Source organism: Neomonachus schauinslandi, chromosome 2 (genome assembly GCF_002201575.2).
Source record: "Neomonachus schauinslandi chromosome 2, ASM220157v2, whole genome shotgun sequence".
NCBI lineage: Eukaryota > Metazoa > Chordata > Mammalia > Carnivora > Phocidae > Neomonachus > Neomonachus schauinslandi.
The window spans coordinates 22,387,351-22,409,639 of NC_058404.1; the positions used below are offsets into that span (position 1 = coordinate 22,387,351).

At 38.1% G+C, this 22,289-nt stretch overlaps 1 protein-coding gene across 1 annotated transcript in view; it reads left to right on the forward strand.

Annotated features, from left to right (window-relative positions):
- Positions 1 to 22,289, forward strand: part of MSR1 (macrophage scavenger receptor 1) — a 79,592-nt gene that overhangs the window by 44,714 nt on the left and 12,589 nt on the right. Inside the window, 2 exon segments of the mRNA XM_044911829.1 lie at positions 4,200 to 4,253; positions 18,067 to 18,255. Of these exon segments, the coding sequence (XP_044767764.1) occupies positions 4,200 to 4,253; positions 18,067 to 18,255 (243 nt within the window).

Sequence of the window (22,289 nt, forward strand, 5' to 3'; positions counted from 1 at the left end):
TCAGTTTCCTTATCTAAAAAACAGGGCTATTAAGAGGACCCATATTTTAGAATTTTTGCAGAATTCAAATAAATAGATGTCTTAAAGTACTTCAAATAATTCTGTCACAAAGCAAGCTCTATATTTATGTTAGTAGCTACTGCCTACACAAGCTGTAGGATTTTTTTCTACTATCAAATTCCTACAGTTCAACACATGCCCCTCCAGTCAAAGTATTTGAGAGAGCATTCATTGATTCATTCACCAATCCAGCACAATTTTATGAGGGTTCACTGGGTGCCCTAGATAAATATAGCACAGCCTTTAAGGAGCAGGGACAGAAAAATGGAGAAGCAATTAGCTGTAATGCAACGTGGTAAGTAATAAACATTCATGAATTAGGACAAAATACTATGGGAGCAGAAAGTAGAGAGTGATGAATTCTTACAGAGGAAGTCATGTTAGTGCTGGACTAAAAGATGCATACTAGGCGGTGTACCTGAAGTTACTATAACATCGTATGTCAACTAGACTTCAATTAAAAAGAAAAAAAGGTACAATTTCTTTAGGTCTGAGGTTCTCAAAGGTGACCAGGCATTAGAATCACCTGTAGGAGGGGCACCGGGGCGCCTCAGTCGGTTAAGCGTCTGCCTTCGGCTCAGGTCATGATCCCAGGGTCCCGGGATGAAGCCCCTATCATGCTCCCTGCTCAGCAGGGGGTCTGCTTCTCCCTCTGCCCTTCCCTCCGCTCATGCTCATGCACACTCTCTCTCTCTCAAATAAATAAATAAAAATTTTTTTAAAAAGAATGACCTGTAGGGCCTATTAAAACCATGTACTGTGCTCTACCCCCAGAGTTTCTGATTCAGTAGATTGGGGTCTGCACTGCCTTGAAAATTTTCAGTCCTCCTAAGTTTCCAGGTGATCAAGGTGATGCTGTTCCAGGGACCCCATTTTGAGAACCAAATCTTTAGGTAAAAAAAAAAGGAGTGGAGAAAGAGAACTCTGCAAAAAATAAATGCCAGGGCAGAGGCAGGATTTCCTTTGACAAAAGATATCCTTAGGATACCACTGCCTTATTTAAAAACTCAAATTTGTTTCCTGCGATTAAGAATTCCTCATATCAGTGAGATCATATGATACATGTCTTTCTCTGTTTGACTTATTTCACTCAACATAATACCCTCCAGTTCCATCCACGTCGTTGCAAATGGCAAGATCTCATTCCTTTTGATGGCTGCATAATATTCCATTGTGTATATATATATATATATATATATATATATATACCACATCTTCTTTATCCATTCATCTGTTGATGGACATCTTGGCTCTTTTCATAGTTTGGTGATTGTGGACATTGCTGCTATAAACATTGGGGTGCACGTACCCCTTCAGATCACTACATTTGTATCTTTGGGGTAAACACCCAGTAGTGCAATTGCTGGATCATAGGGTAGCTCCATTTTAAAGTTTTTGAGGAACCTCCATACTGTTTTCCAGAGTGGTTGCACCAGCTTGCATTCCCACCAACAGTGTAGGAGGGTTCCCCTTTCTCCGCATCCCCACCAACATCTGACACATGAAAAAGTGCTCAATATCGCTTGGCATCAGGGAAATCCAAATCAAAACCTCAATGAGAGGTTTCTCACCAGTCAGAATGGCTAAAATTAACAAGTCTGGAATCATTGATTTTAATACTATTTCATGAGTAGACAGAAGAGAAGTGGCCCGGGATGAAGCCTTAAGTAGTGAAGGTACAGGCTGAGCAGGAAGAACAAAGCAGTGGATTGAACAGAAGCAGCCAGAGTGAGGAAGAAAATCTGGGGAAGGAGTGATGAAAAAGTCAAAGGCGAGAGGGAGTTTTAAAAGGTGGTCAAGGAAAATGAACTCTACAGAAAGCTCTTTGCATTATTGCTATAAGGACTCTTCAGAAAGCTCTTTGCATTATTGCTATAAGGACGTATTGAGAGAGGTTTCAGTGGGGTGAGTGGAAATCAGATCAGGGATGCTCAGAGATGAATTGCAGATGAGGATCAGGCAAGGAGGAGGAGCCAATTCTTGAGCAATCTGACTCTCAAAGAAAGAAGTCAGTTTTTTGTTTGTTGTGTTTTCTCATTTGATTTTTTTTTCTTTGAAAGAGATTCAAATACTATTTAAATGCTGATGATAAGATAAAGGAATGGTTGAAGAGACAGAGGAAAGAGGGTAAGTTTAGTGAGAAGGTTGAAGGTGGAGACTTCAGGAAATAGGAAACAGCTGTAGGCTTAGGATGGAGGATGGTCACATCTAAAATTGAAATAGCTGAAGTCATGATTCCAGGGTCATGGGTCCTGGGATCGAGGCATCGGGTACCTTGCTCAGTGGGGAGCCTGCTTCTCCCTCAGCCCGCTGCTCCCCCTGCATGTGCTCAGTGTCTCTCTCTCTCTCTCTCTGATAAATAAATAAATAAATAAATAAATAAATAAATAAATAAATAAATAAATAAATAAAATTTTTAGCTAGGGGCACCTGGGTGGCTCAGTCAGTAAGCGTCTGCCTTCGGCTCAGGTCATGATCCCAGGGTCTTGGGATCGAGCACCGCACTGGGCTCCTTGCTCAGCCCGGAGTCTGCTTCTCCCTCTCCCACTCCCCCTGCTCTGTTCCCTCTCTCTCTGTCTCTCTCTCTCTCTGTGTCAAATAAATAAATAAGTAAATCTAAAAAAAAGAAAAAGAAAAAGAAATAGCTAAACAGCTGGGCTAATTATGACAGGTCTGTAAAAATAACTAACCTAGCATCTAGCTAATAGAAGGGGCATTAAAAACACTTGAAATCATAATGATGTTATTGAAAATACTAGCTAAGCTTTGGAAGATGTAAAACAGTAAGAGCTACCATCTCTTCTATTCATCTCTTCATGGGCAAGATGCTTTATAAACACTGTTGCTAATTTTTAAGGTAACTGTGCAATGGAAGGTGTTATTTTTTCATTTGATAGAAAAATAAGCTTTTAGTTCAGAAAGATTTGAAAACTTGTTTTGAGCCACATACCTGGTAAGTAGCAGAGCAAAATAATTCAAATAGAGATTTCTAAAATTGCTGTTAGTATGCTATTACAAAGCCATGGATTTGAAACTATGTCCTCTGAGCTCTTGGATGAAAAGACAGAGGGTCTTGATTTTGTTGGGGGAAGTCAAGAACATTAACAAAGATTCTGACTTAAGAGAGTACTAGGATCAGCCCTACATTTATGCCAAGAAAGGTGATTACTTGCAAGGTAAATATTTGAGGAATGTTGGAAGAAGAATCAATAAACAAGAATAGCCCCACTCTCAGGAGATGACATGGTTACCATTAAAATCTTTTTGTTGGTACTAAGACGTGATCTTCTGGATATACCTTCGAAAGTGGAGCTGTGCGTGAACAGTCATCAAAGGTCTTAACAATGTTTCCAGTACCTATTTGAAGTCCTGACCCTCAAATCAAAGGATAGCATTTGTACCACACCCTTCTGTAAATAGGTGAGGTTTCTCAAAGCCAAAGGAAGTAGCCTATAGCCTTGGATGCCCTTGAGACCTTCTAAGTTTCCCCCAGGATGAGGTCATCAGGATCTTAGCATTCTCAGAAATTCATTCACAGCCCATCTTTGGGATTCTCCCCTCTAAAGAAATTTAAAACCAGATAAAGTGTAATGGAAAATATAGAATCAAGGTTTCAGATGAGATGATAGGACACGAAACTTCCTGGAGGAGGGAGAAAAGCAAAGTCAAAGAAGAGGAAAAAACAAGATGAATAAGCACAAAAAGTGCTGTACCTCAGTTTTGTCTGCTTTAGGAAAATGGGATATTTAATGCCCTTATAAATAACTTGAGATAATGGATAAAGGGACTTACCCAGAACAAGGACAGGTTTCTAATAGGACTTTTTAAATGATAGCCATTACATCTGAAACTAATGATACACTATCTGTTAACTAATTGAATTTAAATAAAATAAGTTTAAAAAATTTTTCAATAGTGAAAATAAAATGATAGCCATTATTATTATTATCAACATCAATATTATTGTATTTGAATACAGGAGGATATGGTAAGTTGATATTCCGGGTTACCTTGTGATGCTCTGTCTCCATTTAAAGCAATTCATCTTTGTCTCCATTTACAACAGTTATTTTTTTTTTAATAATTAAATTGCCCTAATTACAAAAAAAAATGTTGCTTTTTGTTTGTTTGTTTTCAAGGAAATCCTGGACCAAAAGGCCAAAAGGGGGACAAAGGGAGTGGAAGCATACTAAGTAAGTTTATTTTTCATTGTTTTTATGTGTGCCTTATAATAAACAAGCCTGTGATCATAGCGGTCTGGGCTCAAGGAGAGTGTGGGCAACTTCAGCATCAATCCATAGAGGTTCTGTGGAAGTCAGCCACAGTTTTCTCCAAATAAAGCATGCTAATTGGAGTAAAACAAATAGATTAAATTATACAACTCTGAGTCTCATTACCCATTGGTATTTTGTTTTCCTGATGAGCACAATTTTCTAAAAATTCCACATAGAAAATTGTTCAATTTTCAAGCCACTTTCAATCTACTGAAGGAAAATCAAGTTTATGAACAGAAACAATTGTACCTCCTTACCTACTGACTGAGCAAACTGAAAGACTCCAGCTAGGAAGTTGGACAATCTGAGAACCCTGGCCGACCAATTCTCTGATGGCTGGGGTTTTTGTGTTTTGTTCTGTTTTACTAAAAACTTGAAAAGTTGCATTCTATATCCTAGACTTTCAAAATTGCAGCAGAATAGATTTGACACAGGGAGCTCTGTTGATCAGATGCTGACCTCATATACATTGGCCCTTCAAAACAAAATGTTAGATGGGATGTCATCAATACGCCATGCTCTAAGTCGGTTGTTGTGTATTAGGCTGAATCCACACAGATCAAGTGAAAGGATTATGAAAAGGAACTGAGGAATCCCCTGTCCTGCATTCCCAGCAGGAGATAGCTACTATCTGGGGATAGCTGCCACTAGACAGTGATCCTAATCTCTACCCAAACAGTGTCTGCTTTAGATAGATTATGGCTAATTCCTTTTTTTTTTTTAAAGATTTTATTTATTTATTTGACAGAGAGAGACAGAGCGAGAGAGGGAACACAAGCAGGGGGAGCGGGAGAGGGAGAAGCAGGCTCCCTGCAGAGCAGGGAGCCCGATGCGGGACTCGATCCCAGGACCCTGGAATCATGACCTGAGCTGAAGGCAGTCACTTAACCAACTGAGCCACCCAGGCGCCCTAATTCTTTAATGTACCAAAAATCTAGCATTTTTCAGTTGTAGTTATTATTTAAAAATATAGTACCAGGGTGCCTGGGTGGCTCAGTCGTTAAGCGTCTGCCTTTGGCTCGGGTCATGATCCCAGGGTCCTGGGATCAAGCCCCACATCAGGCTCCCTGCTCCGCGGGGAGTCTGCTTCTCTCTCTCCCACTCCCCCTGCTGTGTTCCCTCTCTCGCTGTCTCTCTCCCTGTCAAATAAATAAAATCTAAAAAAAAAAAAGATTAAAAAAAATATAGTACCAATTTCTCTCCCTTATGGCAGAATTATTTTAACCTGTAGTGTGTATGGATACGGCCCTTAGACAATTTAGGTTCACCACCTTGAATGCTAGCCATTCAAGTACATGCTTTTCACAATTGTTGCATTGCTGGTGGCTCTTGCCCCTAAATTGAACAACATTATTGTGTGTCTCCTCACAGTGCTTTAGCATCTTTCAGTGCTTATTAGTGTTGTTACTATTATAGTAAGATAATGGAAACATTAGTATACCTTTTCTCCTTCCTGTCCATTTCTTTAATGTGATTACTTTTGTCTGCTGTAATACTTTCTATCCTACCTGGTCTCCTTTCTCCTTGTCACTCCAGTTATTTTCACTTGAGCTCATTGTGTAACTTCTTTTCTCTATCTTCCTGTTTATCTCTGTCTTTATCTCTGCCTTTATCTTTATCTTTGATGCGGTTTTTATCTCTTTTTCTCCTTTTCCTGAGACTTTCCTGAGCTACTTAACCTTGACTCTGGGTGAGCTTGGCAAGTAAAGAACTTCTGTTTTGCAGTCTTTTAAACTGAACACCCACCCGGTCTTCTGGTACCTGAGGTTATCAAATGCTTTGAATGTTTTTTTCAGATTTGTTCAGAAATGTTTTCAGCTATAGATATTTTCATGTCTGTTTTGAACTTTATGCTCATACTTTGTGAAAGCAACAATAGAGATATTTCTGTGTATAAGTGTTTATGGCCTCCAGATTTCCCTCCATGCACCACCCCCATAGAGAGTATATATAACTCCATAATGTTTCAAAAAGAAAGAATCATAGACACAAACATCTATACAGTATGTTCTGCTTTTACCTGATTGAAGTTAATATGTCAGTCACTTGCCCATGTCGGGACATGTGGCTCTAGCTCTTTTCTCTCAATGACTATGCAGTATTCCATTATATGGGTATACCATAGTGCCCATAATACATCAGTCTTCCCTAATCATGAACACTTGATGATTTTTGTTGGCCATGGTTTGGCTTTAATAAGCAATGCTACATTCAGCAGTCTCATACATGACCTTGTGGAACTATCTTATAATAGAGGATTTGCTAGGAGTAGAGTCAATAGTTCAAAGGTGACATGCATTTTACAATTTGATGGTTTCTTGTAAATGGCTCCAAAAAGGTTGTACCAATTTATTCTGCATGAAAGTGACTGATTCTCCCCATCTTTAATTAGTTCTGATAAATAATAATTTATATTGAGTTATTTTAATATATAATTTTAACATTTTTCAGGCATGATTTAAATATAAAAAGAATAATCACTGATTTCCTCTTTTATATATATATATGTCAGGACCGGTACAACCCCCTGATCGTATTTGGGCAGGGCCCTTTTAAGATCAGGTGGGTTGGGCAAGACACCCTCTGCTACCATCTCATTAAGGCCCTTCGACTCTGGACAAGTCATCAGCACAACCAACTCCAAGATCCCCTTGTGGCTCCTCCAAATGGCTTTGGTTCCTGTGTGGTGTGCAGCTTCCACATGGCTTTCTCTCCTGGTCCTTTGTGCTGTTTGGGCCTCTGTTCTCACGTTCCTACCTCTCCCCACTCCAGTACCCCACCATCACCACCATCTCCTAGCGCCCTTAGCTGGGATGCTTCCCATGTACTGACTGGTGGGCTGCTCATGCCAGTTCTCAGAGCCAGGCCAGAAGCCCTCTGCCATCCACTCACCTCATGTTTTTTGAACCCAATTTAACTCGTTGGGTTCTAGGAGACATCTCTTGTACTGATTCTATGTGGGTTCTTGACGTTTAAAAACAATACTCTCAATAAGTGATAGGATACATAAAAGAAAATGCATTTGTTAATTCACTCATTCATTCACTCAGCGTATGTTCATTGCATACCTCCTGGAGCTGGACATAGGAGCTAATAAGATGACTATTGCCTCTCACCTTAGAGAGCTAATTGTCCCTGGAAGCCCTAAACATGTAAATGGGCAATTTCTACAATACAGCAGAATTTTATAAGGGGAGGAATAGGGCTCTAGAGGTGTTTGGAGGAGATCAAGATTATTAAATTCCTTAAAATATTAAAAAGTAAATTGATTTTGATTAGCTTAGTTTACCTTCTTGTCTTCTTATTCTACAAATTACAACTTTTTTTTTTTTTCAAGTTTATAGTGAAGTAAAGTAGAGCTTGGACAGTTCATTCAACACATTTAGACCAAAAAATAGAACTTGTTTCCTTAAATGACCCGGCTATCTGAAGCAAGGATATTTTGATCATGAAAAAATAATACAGAAATGTTTTATTCTAAAAAGCTCCTTGTATATTACACTTTAAATATCAGTTATAGATCCTGAAGATGAAGAAATATTTCAGTAGACCTGGAGATATTTTGTGTAGGTGAAGAAAGGGATAAAAATGAGAAAGGAGACAAGGTAAGAAAAGACCGACCAAAAAAAAAAAAGGAACAGGGAAGATATAGGGTAGTGTGATATTTGTGTAGGTTTCTCTATTAATTAACAGATCACATTGTCACACCTCTCGTTTCCTTCAAGGTTTACACATAGACCCAAGCTTCACAGTCTTAGGTTTCTAGTAAATTCTGAGTCATGTGTCCATGTGTCTCTCAGCCCTTCCATTCCCTCTCCTGTAAAATGGACATCGTGACACCTACCTCACAGGGTTGTTGTGAGGATCACATAAGGTATTATGTGGGGAAGGATGCTCTGTAAAACCATAAAGTGCTTTAAACACATAAGGTACACTTCACAGTGGTCTCTCTGAACTGGAACCGCTCTTCCTTGCTGGTATCGTGCAGACATGTAAATTCTGTAATCAGGGTAGGAGGAAAAGCAAAATGAAAATGCGAGAAGCCAAATAAATGTCATGGACAAAAAGAGCGATGCTAGAGAATAAGATTTTACGTTAGATAGAGCAATGCGAGTGTGACCAGATCACAAATCAATGAGTTTGTCTGAGCCGAGCTGAAGAACTTAAGTTATAAATAAAAGAAGTGACTCAACAGAGTGCATGCCAGAGGCCAGAAGCTGTCAACAGAGGTCAGAACAAAATGTCAGCCTAATAAAACAAGAATCCAGCCTCTGAAGGACAAAGCAGGAGCCCAAGACTGTGCTGATGAGAAAGCGCCAAGAAAGGCTGAAACGAATTAGAATTGTCAGTGGTACTCTGGGTCTGCACCTGTGTGACACCAGAGTCTCCAAGAAAAAAAAATTAAAAAAAAAAAAAAAAGAGGAGGTAGAGGAATCAGCCAGTCTTCAGACGGTCCTTATTATTAGAAAACTGGCAATGTTGACTAGTCCATGAATGCAAACACGTGGAGATGAGTTGGATCTCTTTGTCCATGGTTTAATCAGATGTGACTTCCTATGCCGCTCTGCGCTGGGGGACAGCTAAAACCTGGGGAGCCTCTTCTCTTGCTAGCAGGCCTTGGTCGACATTGGCCACAGCATGACCTTGATCCCAGAGACCGTGGAAGAAAATTCCAGGGGACTCAGTTCACAAGTTGTCTGACAGCCCAGACCACAGATTAGGGGAGAAGGGCTTCTCTTCTCTAGACAAAAATAGATGCTGAATGCCCAGTTCAAATGCACAAGTTATACCAACTTGAGTAATGTGCAGTGAAGAGAAGTCTACCCCAAGCTCTCATGCTTGTCACAAGGGTTTGCCTGCTCTTTCTCACCCAACTTGGAAGGGTGTTTCAGTCAAGCAAAAATAATTCCTGCTGTACAATTAAACACTTTGTGTGAGGCTCTGTCCTAAACATACCAATTAGCAATGTGTCGTTGGTTAGTATTTCTTACTGTGCTTTGTTCATGCTGATAATTAGGATGTGAATTTAAGGTGTCTTATTTTGAAACTCATACAATGATATGAAATATCAATTTGTCTTCCAGTTGATTTCTACTGAGGACTCAGCACGATCTTAAGTGATTTCTGGTCTTTCTCATTCAATTGACCAAAGTCAAACCTTCTCCTCCAAACACTAAATAATTAACAACAATGAACATTTAGAGAACACTGGCTGTGCGCTAGGGGCTTTTGACACATTCTCTCATTTAAACCTCAGAAGAGCCTTGGAGGTAGGGACTATGATTATTCCCATTTTATAGGTTGGAAACTGAAGCTCACTGCTGATAAATGGAAGAGCAGAAATTCAAAGCGAAATGTACGAATTCCCAAAGGCCCTGTTTGTAACTATGACTCCATTCAACAACCCCACACTAGTTTTATGTATTTTTATATGTAAATGTCACAAATACATAGCATGGAGGGTGTGGAGAAAGAAGGAAAAGAGAGAAAGAGATTTTTAAAAATTATTTATTTGAGAGAATGAGAGAGGGAACACAAGCAGGGGGAGAGACAGAGGGAGCGGGAGAAGCAGACTCCCCACCAAGCGGGGAGCCCGATGGGGGACTCGATCCCAGGATGCTGGGATCATGACCTGAGCCAAAGACAGACGCCAACCAATTGAGCCACCCACGTGCCCTGAGAAAGAGATTTGTAATAAGCAATTTGCTTTTCTAGAATGGGCCTATAATTTGAAGACACTCAGGAGACAAAAATCCTTACAGTATGACTTCCGTTATTTCAAATTAAAAAAAAAAAGCGTTTTCAATTAATCCGTATTTATGTTTCCACCTTCACCTACTACTTCAGCTCTTGTGCCCAGTCTCTGCCCCGAATCTATTATCCAGAAACACAGTCTCCCTGGAATACCTGTGAAACTTGCGTTATCCGTAATAGGAGTTATTTACTTGCGGACCCCAGGGGAAGGAGCTACCCGTTAATATTCTGTCTTGTCTTCAGTCCCTGGCTGTATTTTAATGATTTTGAATGAGGTTTGGCTGCTTTGATGTTCCTCTTCTGTTACTGTGTCTCCTTTTAACTCCTCACTACACGTTTCTGGGCAGCCCACATTAGGACTAAGTGGAGCACACCTGTGGTGTTTAAAGTAAAGCATAATATGTGAGTCCGGGCATTGTTGCTAAAACACTGAACGTTCCACTAACACAATAGATGGGAATAACTCATACATCTTATGAACTGAAATGGAGCTTTATAGATTTTTTATTTATTTGACAGAGACAGCGAGAGAGGGAACGCAAGCAGGAGGAGTGGGAGAGGGAGAAGCAGGCTTCCCGCCCAGCAGGGAGCCCGATGCGGGGCTCGATTCCAGGAACCCGGGATCATGACCTGAGCCGAAGGGAGATGCTTAACGACTGAGCCACCCAGGCGCCCCTGAAATAGAGCTTTAAATGATGAATGGATCCAGCAGTTAGCACTTGCCCCGATGAGTCCCTATGCCAGCTGACTCACACAGCCCAACTCCTCCCAGAGCCAATTAGAAGGGAAAAAAAAAAAAAAATCAGTACAGCTCCAGCTCCGGCTTTTGCACCAGCAAAATTTGAAATTCATCCAGTTCTGGGCCGGAATGCAGGTGAAATAGACCCAACACACCACTTCTCATCAACCACAACCTCAAAGGGTGAAATGGCTTTCCTGCTGCTCCTCAGAGAACTGGGTCCCGGCTTCCCATTCTGCAGTCAGTTTAGTCTTAGACCAACACAAGATCGTTTATTTTGTGTCAATGAAAGCCTGTCCAAGTAGGGGTTCACATTGTCCTGCAGTGGGAATCTCAACACCAAATTCCCTAGAACCACACAGTTACTTGCACATAAAATGTCCAAGAAATATTTCCCGTTGTGGCTTAACCTACAGACTTGCCCTTTCCTGGGGCTCTCCAGTTACTTTCATTCCCAGCTTCCCCTGAATTACTCACATCTGCTTGACCCACTCACTGCCAAGTGAAACACCTGAATCCCAGCAACCTTTCAGATGCTCATTAAGCGAACTGGTTAAAGGAATCCTAATGTGAATTCTTTAGCAAAATGAAAAACACCCTTCGTCCTAATTAAGTTTTGTGTAATTCTGATTTCTCATTTCCTAGAAATGCTGGAAGGTAAATTGTTTTACCTGAACCAACCAATATTCAGTTTCTGTACACAATATTTTTACCAGAACTCCACATGGTTTATGGCGTAATTCCTTTCCTACAAAATGACTGTTCTATTCCAAAACATCTTCCACACCAAACTGTCCTGTTATATTCTCCTGTTATAATCTCTTACCTACTCTATTACCTATACCTAGAAACACTATTTCTATACCAAAAGAACATGTATTATATTAATCACAGAAGGTAGCCAAATGAATAATTAATATTACTATTGAGACATCTAGTAGGTACTCAATAAATACTTTTGTAGTTTTTTAAAATAAGAATTGGAACTTCTAGAGTGCCTGGGTGGCTCAGCTGGTTAAGCGTCTGCCTTCGGCTCAGGTCATGATCCCAGGGTCCTGGGATCGAGTCCTGGGATCGAGTCCTGGGAGTCCCCCAAGCCCCACATGGGGCTCCTTGCTCCTTGGGAAGCCTGCTTCTCCCTCTCCCTCCACCCCTCCTCCCCCCCGCTCATTTTCTCTCTCTCTCACACATAAATAAAATCTTAAAAAAAAAGAAATAGAACTTCTAAGCCTTTAAAGTAGACATTTCAGCGACAAAGTGATTATTTTTTGTTAAAGGTTTTTCACTGTGTTCAGATCATGACATAACAGGGATGGGTGCTTGGTTCTCATTTATAAAAAGCTGTATTTTCAAATTTATACCCATTGAGGTACTCTATTTCTCATTTTGTTTACAACTAATCAAAAACACAAAGAAGAAAAAAAGAGAAACAAGTGTATTATTAGTCTGCTAGGGGTTGCCAGAACAAAGTACCACAGACTGGTACTGGACATAAACAACACAAACCTATTCCCTCAGAGTTCTGAACACTGAAGTACAAGATCAAGGTGCCCTCAGGACACTAGTCCTGTTGGATTAGGGCCCCACCCAGATGGTCTCAATGAACCTTAACCTATTTCCTTCGAGCTCCTATCTCTAAATATAGTCACACTGGGTGTTAGGACTTCCACAGATGCATTTTGGGGGAATATAATTCAGTCCATAACAGGAAGGTATCAAGAACTGATGTCCATGTGCATGGGCAATCTCATGTCTAAATCTTTGCTGTGCGGGCCTGGAACTTTAAGCATGAGGAAGATCTACTTCAGGTGTCCCTGCCTCTCTGCCAACTAGTTCTCAAGGCCTAAATTGTATCATAGATAAATTTGAGACATTCTGCTGTTTTTGTAGTTATGAAAGCAATTTCATTTTCATTTGTTTCTTGTCAGTATTTTGTTTTCACATTTCAGGGATCTTCTTTTACATTATAGAATCCATAAAATTATAAAAATTGTCAGGCTAATGCGGTTTAAGTAGACAGTAGTCGACTTCCAGAGTAAGATTCAAAATCCGTTACAGTAATTTTCCAGAGAAATTTAATTCTACTTCTCCAAACATCTGATACCCAGGTTGTGCCTTTCTTTCGTAACTAAATACCTCATTAAGCTAATTATCTTAAAGAAAACATCAATTCCCTTTCTAGAGGAATTCAGCCACATTGTGAGGACTTCCAGGTCAAATTGCAATCAGATTTTTTTTTTAATTTATTACAGTTGGAACTCTATTATAAATACCACTGTAATAAATCTAACCCTAAATCCTAATTCTGATAAATAATAAGAAAAGAGAAAACATGACCCTGAGGTAAATGATATGATAATAGTTGGAATAACTGAACTCCTCAAGGGTTATGTTTAGGGGCGCCTGGGTGGCTCAGTGCGTTAAGCGTTTGCCTTTGGCTCAGGTCGTGATCCCAGGGTCCTGGGATCGAGGCCCATTTTGGGCTCCCAGCTCAGCAGGGAGTCTGCTTCTCCCTCTCTCTCAGCCTGCTGCTCCCCCTGCTTGTGCTTGCACGCTCTCTGTCAAACAAACAAACAAAATCTTAAAAAACAGCCTACAATAAACAAAGCAAAAATAACCTCTAAACTTGTTAACTTTTCTTATATTTGGAATTATTTTTCAGATTTAAATTACAAAACTTTTTGTAAATTATCTGCTCTATTACATATTTTTCTTTTGGTATCTTATAGTCATAGAAATATGAATAAGCTATTACTATAATAAATATTTCATGTTTTTATTTTATATACAGACTTTTAAGAATACATAGAAATTATCACTACTCTACTCTTCCCTTCAGAACTGGGAAATAAGAAGAGTGAGATTTTTTAAAAAATAAAAAGTAAGATTGCTTGTAGAAAGTTAAACTACAATGAAGCAGAGATATGTCAAATTGAATGTGTTAACATATATAAGGAAAAATGTGTTAACCAAACAGTGTTGGCCAGTCCCAGAGGCAAAATCTCACTGCCCGTGTTTCATTGTAAATTAATAAATTAATTAAGCCAGTAATTCACTGATTGTGATTTGACTTCCTGTGCAGATTGTCCTCGGGGAGAAAATGGCCTTGTCAAGCAGATACAAATATTTCAGTTTTTGAGGCAATTACATTTCTCATTGTAAATTGAATTGACATTTAGTCCCAAGATTCTATTTAACATTAGTCTGCCAATAAGAAATAAATCCTCTGAACCTACAAAACCATTTTAGAATGCATAAGGCTTCTGATCATCCCTCCCACCTTGGGGCGCTCTCAGTAGTCACATCGTTTTGTTTTTTTTTCCCCCATAATGGGATTCGTGTTTATCTCAGTTAAACCCGTCTTTCCTTTATGATTTCTCTTATTGCTTCTATACATAGAAACAGTATTCCCTGTAGAGACTTGTGAAATACTGAATTCTGTGTGTTCTATTGTTTGATATTTTAAGCATTTACTGACTTAATCCACTCAGGCAATGCAGTTTACACATCAGGAAGAGCTCACAGTGATTCATTCATTCATTCATTCATTCATACCATAACTCTTCATTGATTCCTAATTGAAAACCTACGTTTTATCAGGCGCTGAAATGTTAATTGTAAAGATCTTAATTTAGTGGAGAAAATTCACTAGTGTAGAGTGCTCTGGTGGGTCAGGAGTGCTGTGGAAGTTTGAAGAGGGAACCCTACCCAAACCCTGGGATTGAAGGTAAAGAACTGGAAGGTGTGTAGGGGGTAGGGGAGGGTGTAGGGGAGCATTCCAGACAGGGATCAAAGCCCCAGAAATATGGGAGAAGAAGGCTTATTTGGGAAATGTGAGCAGTTATATAACTGAAATGAAAAGAGCAAGAAGTACAGGGATGGAGTGGTTCTCAGACAGACTGAAGAAGGAAGCAGGGATGAGTCATGATGTTATTTGTTCTAGGATCCCTGGCAGGAGTATCCCTACTGAAATCCTCTGTCAGTCTAGTCTACATATTGTGTGTTCAACTATACCAGGGGTCGGTCAGCTTTCTCTGCATAGGGCCAGATAGTAGATATTTGTGGTTTGCATGCCAGAAGGTCTCGGTCACAACTATTCACTTTCCTGTTGTAGCCTAAAAGCACCTTAGACAGTATGTAAACTAATGGGCATGGCTGCTTTCCAATAAAACTTTATTTACAAAACAGATAGCAGGCTGTAATTGGCCCATGGACCCTAGTTGACTCATTACTGGTCTAGAAGGTTCTCTTCAAAATAGTAAAAAAAATCATGTTTAGAAATAAAGCTCAAATAAACTCACATCTGAAATTACAGGGGAGGTTTTGTCTATCTGCAAAAACTTATCCCAGTTGGTTGAGAACTCCTTTTTGAGAAGGAAAAGCATTAAAGAGGGAATTAGTAAAACAAAATTTTTTAATGAATTAGGTAATTAATATCACAGATAATATTCATTCCAATGCTTTCATCACAAAATGTCAACCTCAAAATGTTTTAAACTTGTAAAAATAAGAACTTATATTTATACACCATTTTAAAGGATGCACTATTTCAGGACACATGGCTGGCTCAGTCAGAAAAGCAGGTAGCTCTTGATCTCAGGATGGTGAGTTCAAGTCCCATATTGAGTTGTAGAGATTACTTAAATGAACTTTTTAAATAAATACATAATAAAGAATGTACTATTTCTTCTTTCACAATGACCTCAAAAATCCTAAAGGCAGGATACATGTTTGTTTCAAATAATTCCTGGAACCCAGGAAAATGCCTGGCATGAAGTTTTGTGCATTAACTAAGAACATGTAACTAACAGCAAATAATCATTTTCTCTTTTTAACAGTTGAAAAATTTGGTCTTAGAGTGGTTGTATGGTTTAATAAGGTCACAGAAACCGTGTGAGAGGCAGAGCTAAAATCCAGATTATCCAACTCTTGGTTTTTTGCTTTAGTTATTCTCTGCAGTCACAGATCTAGAAAAGACACACATCTAAACACATACTATAATTAGTATTGCATAAATACACCAAGATTACTAAAATATCTTTTATGGTCTAGACTTACTGTCTTTGCTCAAAACTCACCTTCAGCAAGGAAATGGCTCCCCACTCTTACTCCAGAAATGCCTTAACACTGTCTACAAGCCAAGAAGCTGGACACCAAATCTGCCACCACCTTAGTCTTGGACTTCCAGGCTCTAGAACTGTGAGAAATAAATGTCTATTCTTTAAGCCACTCACCTGTGGTATTCTGTTACAGAGTGTGAACAGACTGAGACAGATACTAAAGTTTGAGAACTACTGCCCCAGGAGACACAAGGCTTCTTTGTTTTTTAAATATTTTTTTTATTCATTTGACAGAGAAAGACGGTGAGAGAGGGAACACAAGCAGGGGGAGTGGGAGAAGGAGAAGCAGGCTTCCCGCAGAGCAGGGAGCCCGATGCAGGGCTTGATCCCAGAACCCTGAGATCATGACCTGAGCCAAAGGCAGACGCTTAATGACTGAGCCACCCAGGCACCCCAGACATAAAGCTTCTTAATGACGTTTTGGGAGGGGTAAGAGATAAAGAATGCACAGTGAGAACACTTTCATACGCTTATTTGGGCCATAAAGACCATCAAGCTCATGTAATCGAATGTTTGAATATGATGTGTGTTTTGTCATAGCGTCATGATAAACATATTATGCTTGGCTATATTTGACTTCTGTAAAAACAAACATTTGGGGGTGGCACTACTTAATACTACATGACTCTAATATTTTAAAACTTCAAACAATCCACTCCTGGATGATCGTTTCCCATTTTCTTAGGCAATTATAGTGAATGATTGGGTCACATGGGTATTTTACTTGGTAACTGAAAGTTTGAACACTGTAATAACAAATTATTTTCCTTTTAAGAATGTTTTATACTCATGTTTATTATGTGAGGAATGGCTTATGCACTTGGGCATGGTTACATTAATTCAGTATTTAGCACTGAATTCTATTTTGGAAGGATCAAGAAAATAATTATAACTGTAATACCACATATTAACATGTTTGATTTTTATGTTTCTGAGTGGTTCAGTCAGTTTTATCATAGGAAATGGCTGATATTCTTTACTTGTTACTAGATTATGGTTTCAACAAAATTTATTCCAATTAGAAAAAAAAAAAGCTACTGGATATCTCTTGAATTAATTGAGCTTTGTAAACTCATTTCCTAATACTCCATTTTCACATTAGAGGGATATTTTTGTTGAAAGTTATATCTTGCTTTTTTATACTACAGTGTTTCTCAAACTTATATTTGAAAAGATATATTTAAATAGAACTGCACTTGTTCATTGGCTTTTATGATTATTAGCGAATACTGTTATTTTTATTTAGCACTAGCCAAATTTTTAAAAAATATTTTCTGTCTCTGCCTTTCATTCTGTTCTTCAGCCAAATGATTTTTAAACAAAAACTTACTAGAATAATACAGGTTCTTTAAAGAAATTTTGATTCTCCAAGTGACTTGCTTTTTAACATTAATTACACACTTTTGTTTTTCTCTCTCTAGGTCCATAATGTATATATATATTTAAATAGGAGTCATTTCATATTTAAACCTGCACATGATCAAAATTTTATAAAAGTTTATCATATATAGCAGTTTGACTAAACATTGAAGAACAAAATTATTTTTGTAATTACAAACTTGGTATATTTCTTCACAAAGTTTATTGCTTTAGTGATTTCTCAAAATATCCAAAATAATAAATATTGTCACTACAGTTATCTTGATTCTCTTGGTAAAAGACAGGGTCTTTGGTCATCTATTTTTGTGTTTATAATATTATAAAATATCTTCTCCTCAACATCCTATATCAAAAAATCACTGGATTATGTGTTCCAGTTTGTGTGTTAGTGTGGCAAGATAATAAATCAATTCATTATATAAATTTTTTGAAATAGTATGAAAAGTCTACAGGACATTAACAAACCTCTAGCTGTTGAATTTTAAAGTCATTGGAACATAATCTTTGAAGTGTTCTCCTATCTGTAACTTATATAAATTGTATATGTAACTCACAAATGTTGAAACATTTTACTCTTCAGTTTTGACTAATGCAATACTTGTAATTAAACTCTTGACCAACAGGTGGTGCTAGAAAGTTTAATATTTATTTCAATAGTGGAACTTACTGGGAAAAAATGTAATTTTTTAAGCATTATAAAACAATATTTATAATTAACCACTGGTTGTTTTTGTTACAGCTCCACTTAAGACAGTACGACTGATTGGTGGTAGAGCTCCTCATGAGGGCAGAGTGGAGATTTTCCACAATGGTCAGTGGGGCACAGTTTGTGATGACCACTGGGAACTGCGAGGTGGACAGGTCATCTGTAGGAGTCTGGGATACCAAGGTGTTCAAGCTGTGCATAAAGGAGCTTACTTTGGACAAGGTAATTACAAAAAATACATACACACACACACATTTAAATGAAATGTAGGCATTCTCTAATACATAGAATAAAGTAGCGGCAGGAACATACAAAATAGGAAGAAAAATCCTACACAGGAGTTTTTTGAATGGCCTTTCCTAGAAAGGAGAAATGAAAAGAAAGATATTAAAAATAAATGGCATATGCTATCAGGCAATCTTTAATGTTTAAATTTTATTTAGACTCATCTGGTTAGTTGGAGAACACTAATATAGAGGAAAACAGAGTGATTGGTAAAGCAGAACAGGAGAAATAGGGACAAGTGAACTACAGACAATCCTGGGAAGCTCACTTGCTGGATCTGGGTCTTGTGGGCATCTATCTGAGCAATCCCATGTCCTCACTCATATTCTGTCTTCTGTGGAACTGGAAAGGAGGACATTGGCTTGTGCATTTACCTCCCGGTCATATCCCACAGGAATGAGAGCTATTCTTGGTCTGTGATGGAGCACCTATATTCTGAAAGGACAGTGAGAAACCATAAAAGAGAAAGAAGCAATTGCATGGGTTCTCTATACCTACTACTTATGACTTCTCCAAATCATTTCAGACATGATGAGAAATAAGGGAAGAGGAAGGTTACTTTCCTCTCTATTTGAGGTTGATAAAACATTGAATAATTCTTTTGATACATGCATGTTTGTGTATATACATGCATGTTTGTATATTTTTACCTGAATGGCTCAGTAACCTATTCTATAAACGTATTAGAGAGCTGGGAAGAAAATTTGCAGAGGACAGATTTGAATGTATACTTTGGACATTTTTACTATCTCATTTTTTTTCTAAACGGGTACCTTACAATAGGCTTTATATATAATTAAACATACAAGTGCTTCAATCCTAAATGACAAAGAGATTAGAAAAAAGTAGGCTTATAAATTAGACTTTCAAAGTCAATATTTTTTATTATTTATTCTACCACCCAAATCTGACAAATAATTGGCTTCTCTGAAGTTGATGTTGACCAAAAAAAAAAAAAAATTGGCCCTCTTGATTTTATAAGTGTTATTTTAGACAGATATGGGCAAGAATAAATTATGTGCTAAATTATAGAGATAAGATTATCTGGTGATGCTGCTATTCTGTCTATAGTGATAAAATAGGGGAGTGTGTCAAATCATATAAAAAACCTACAACAGTATAAGATAGAATTCTTAAATTCATAAAAGATAGTAATGTTATGCTATGACTATGGGTCAGCATCGTGCAAAACACGTGAATAGTACCAGTGAGAGTTCACAGTTAAATCTTTATTCCTTTACCTAAATGAATTCACTTTATCAGATATAAGAGGTAAATTAAAGCAGAGATCTAGGTTCCAAAGTCTTCAGAAGTCAGAAATATCATTTAGTCTCCTATGAAAAGATGAGATAAGACAAAAGAGAATGGTGATGGTGAGAATTTCAGCCCCTGGCTCCAGTTTTTTCTTTGTGCCTTATAGGTTTGGATAGAAGAAACAAAGGAAATAGAAAAGATCTATAATTTGCCACAACCAAATAGATATTTGGAATTTCCATATGTTCCATCTCTACTACATTTTTAGAACTTTCTCCCCAGGCTGAAAAGTATGGGCTAAAATCATTCTTGCACCTGTAAAAAGCAAAATGTTTTAAAAGTCAATAAGCCAGATTCCCCCCCCCCCCCCCCCCCCAGAGAAGGAGAAAACAGAATTTAAAAATCCCCAACTCTTGGTCACTAGAGAATCAAATGAATCAGTCAATCATTTAGCAAGACCAAACTGCCAATCTGAGTTTCCACAATGTTGTATGGGGAGAGAATTTATTTCTATGGGAACTAAGACCCAGAGCATAAAGGCCATTTATTTCATATACTTAATCACCTAAAACATTTAAAATGACTGTTAGCATCTATGAAGTGGAGAGCCGTGGTGCTAGTAAATGGTATACAATTTTCATTGATGGTGACTTACTCACCTGGTGGATGGCTAAAATTCTTCAGTTTTAGGAATAACAACATGTGATTTGAACTATTAGGTTGTGCCTGTGTTGACAAAGTGAAATATAGTTTGCCATTTAGTCAGATAATTTAATCAACATGGGCTAGCTAAATAGCTCAATCCAAAAAGAGAAAACTATCCTAAAATACCCTTCATCAAGATGACTAATTTTATAGCTTACATTATCCAAAGAGTTGACATTTAATTTTGTATCTTTACAAAATAAGCCCCGTATTGCAGTTTATTAATCTCTTTTTTCTTGAAGTAAACCCTTCATCTATTACAAAGGGAAAACCAAATTCAGAGCAACAGCGGTAGCCTATGTACCTTAATTAAGGGGAAACTAATAAGGTTTGGCAAAATATGATCTATGGAAGGAAAGCAAACAAGATGTTCCCCAGTTTCATTTCGTTACTGAATATGAAGCCTAGTGCCCTGGACTTCAAAGCTATTTTCTTTTTGTTGTTTCAAATTTTTATTTAAATTCTAGTTAGTTAGCATACAGTGTAGTATTAGTTTCAGGAGTAGAATTTAGTAATTCATCACTTACATATAACACCCCGGTGCTCATCCCAACAAGTGACTCCTTAATGCCCATCACCCATTTAGCCCATCCCCACCCATCTCCCTCTATCAACCCTCAGTTTGTTCTCTATAGTTAAGAATCTCTTATGGTTTGCCTCCCTCTCTCTGCACACCCCCTATGTTCATCTGTTTGGTTTCTTAAATCCTACATATGAGTGAAATCATACAGTATTTGTTGTCTTTCTCTGACTTATTTCACTTAGCATAGTATTCTCTAGCTCCATCCACGTCACTGCAAATGGCAAGATTTCATTCTTTTTGATGGCTGAGTACTATTTCATTGTATATATATATACTACATCTTCTTTATCCATTCATCAGTTGATGGACATTTGGGCTCTTTCCATAATTTGGCTATTGTTGGTGATGCTGCTATAAACATTGGAGTGCACAAAGCTGATTTCCATTGAGTTCGAAATGCAGGTGGTAAAAACAAAGTTGGAGATGATTGTCTTAAGCCTGCATTAACATTAAGGCCTCATCTCACAAATAAAATATTCTTTTCCCCAAAGCCTTTATTCATTCCTGTTTGTATTTCTAGGGATTTCAGTTCTCAAGTACTGAGAAGAAAAGATGGAAATAAGTATTCTGCACTATTGGCAAGAAAATGTTTTCCATTTAAATAAGAAATGAAACGATAGAGTTTCATCTCATGTGAAATTATTTGTTTGGCTGTATGGAGACAATTCTCTCAAGTTTTCTTTTTTTTTCTTTTTTCTATTGTATTTTTATTATTTTTATTTTATTAAGTTATGTTAGTCACCATACAATACATCAATAGTTTTTGATGTAGTGATCCACGATTCATTGTATAACACCGAGTGCTCCATGAAGTACGTGCCCTCCTTAATACCCATCACAGGGCTAACTACCTCCCCTCTAAAACCCTCAGTTTGTTTCTTAGAGTCAATAGTCTCTCTCCTAATAGTCTTAGAGTCCATAGTCTCTTCTCCTAATGTCCTCCATGCTATTCCTTATGTTCCACAAATAAGTGAAACCATATGATAATTGACTTTCTTTCATTGACTTATTTCACTTAGCATAATCTCCTCCAGTCCCATCCATGTTGATGTAAAAGTTGGGTATTCATCCTTTCTGATGACTGAGTAATATTCCATTGTATATATGGACCACATCTTCATTATCCATTCTTCTGTTGAATGGCATCTTGGCTCTTTCCACAGTTTGGCTATTGCGGACATTCCTGCTATGAACATTGGGGTGCATATGGCCCTTCTTTTTACTACATCTGTATCTTTGGGGTAAATACCCAGTAGTGCAAAAGGGTAGCTCTTTTTTTTTTTAAAAGATTTTATTTATTTATTTGAGAGAGAGAATGAGAGAGAAAGCACATGAGAGGGGGGAGGGTCAGAGGGAGAAGCAGACTCCCTGCCGAGCAGGGAGCCCGATGCGGGACTCGATCCAGGGACTCCAGGATCATGACCTGAGC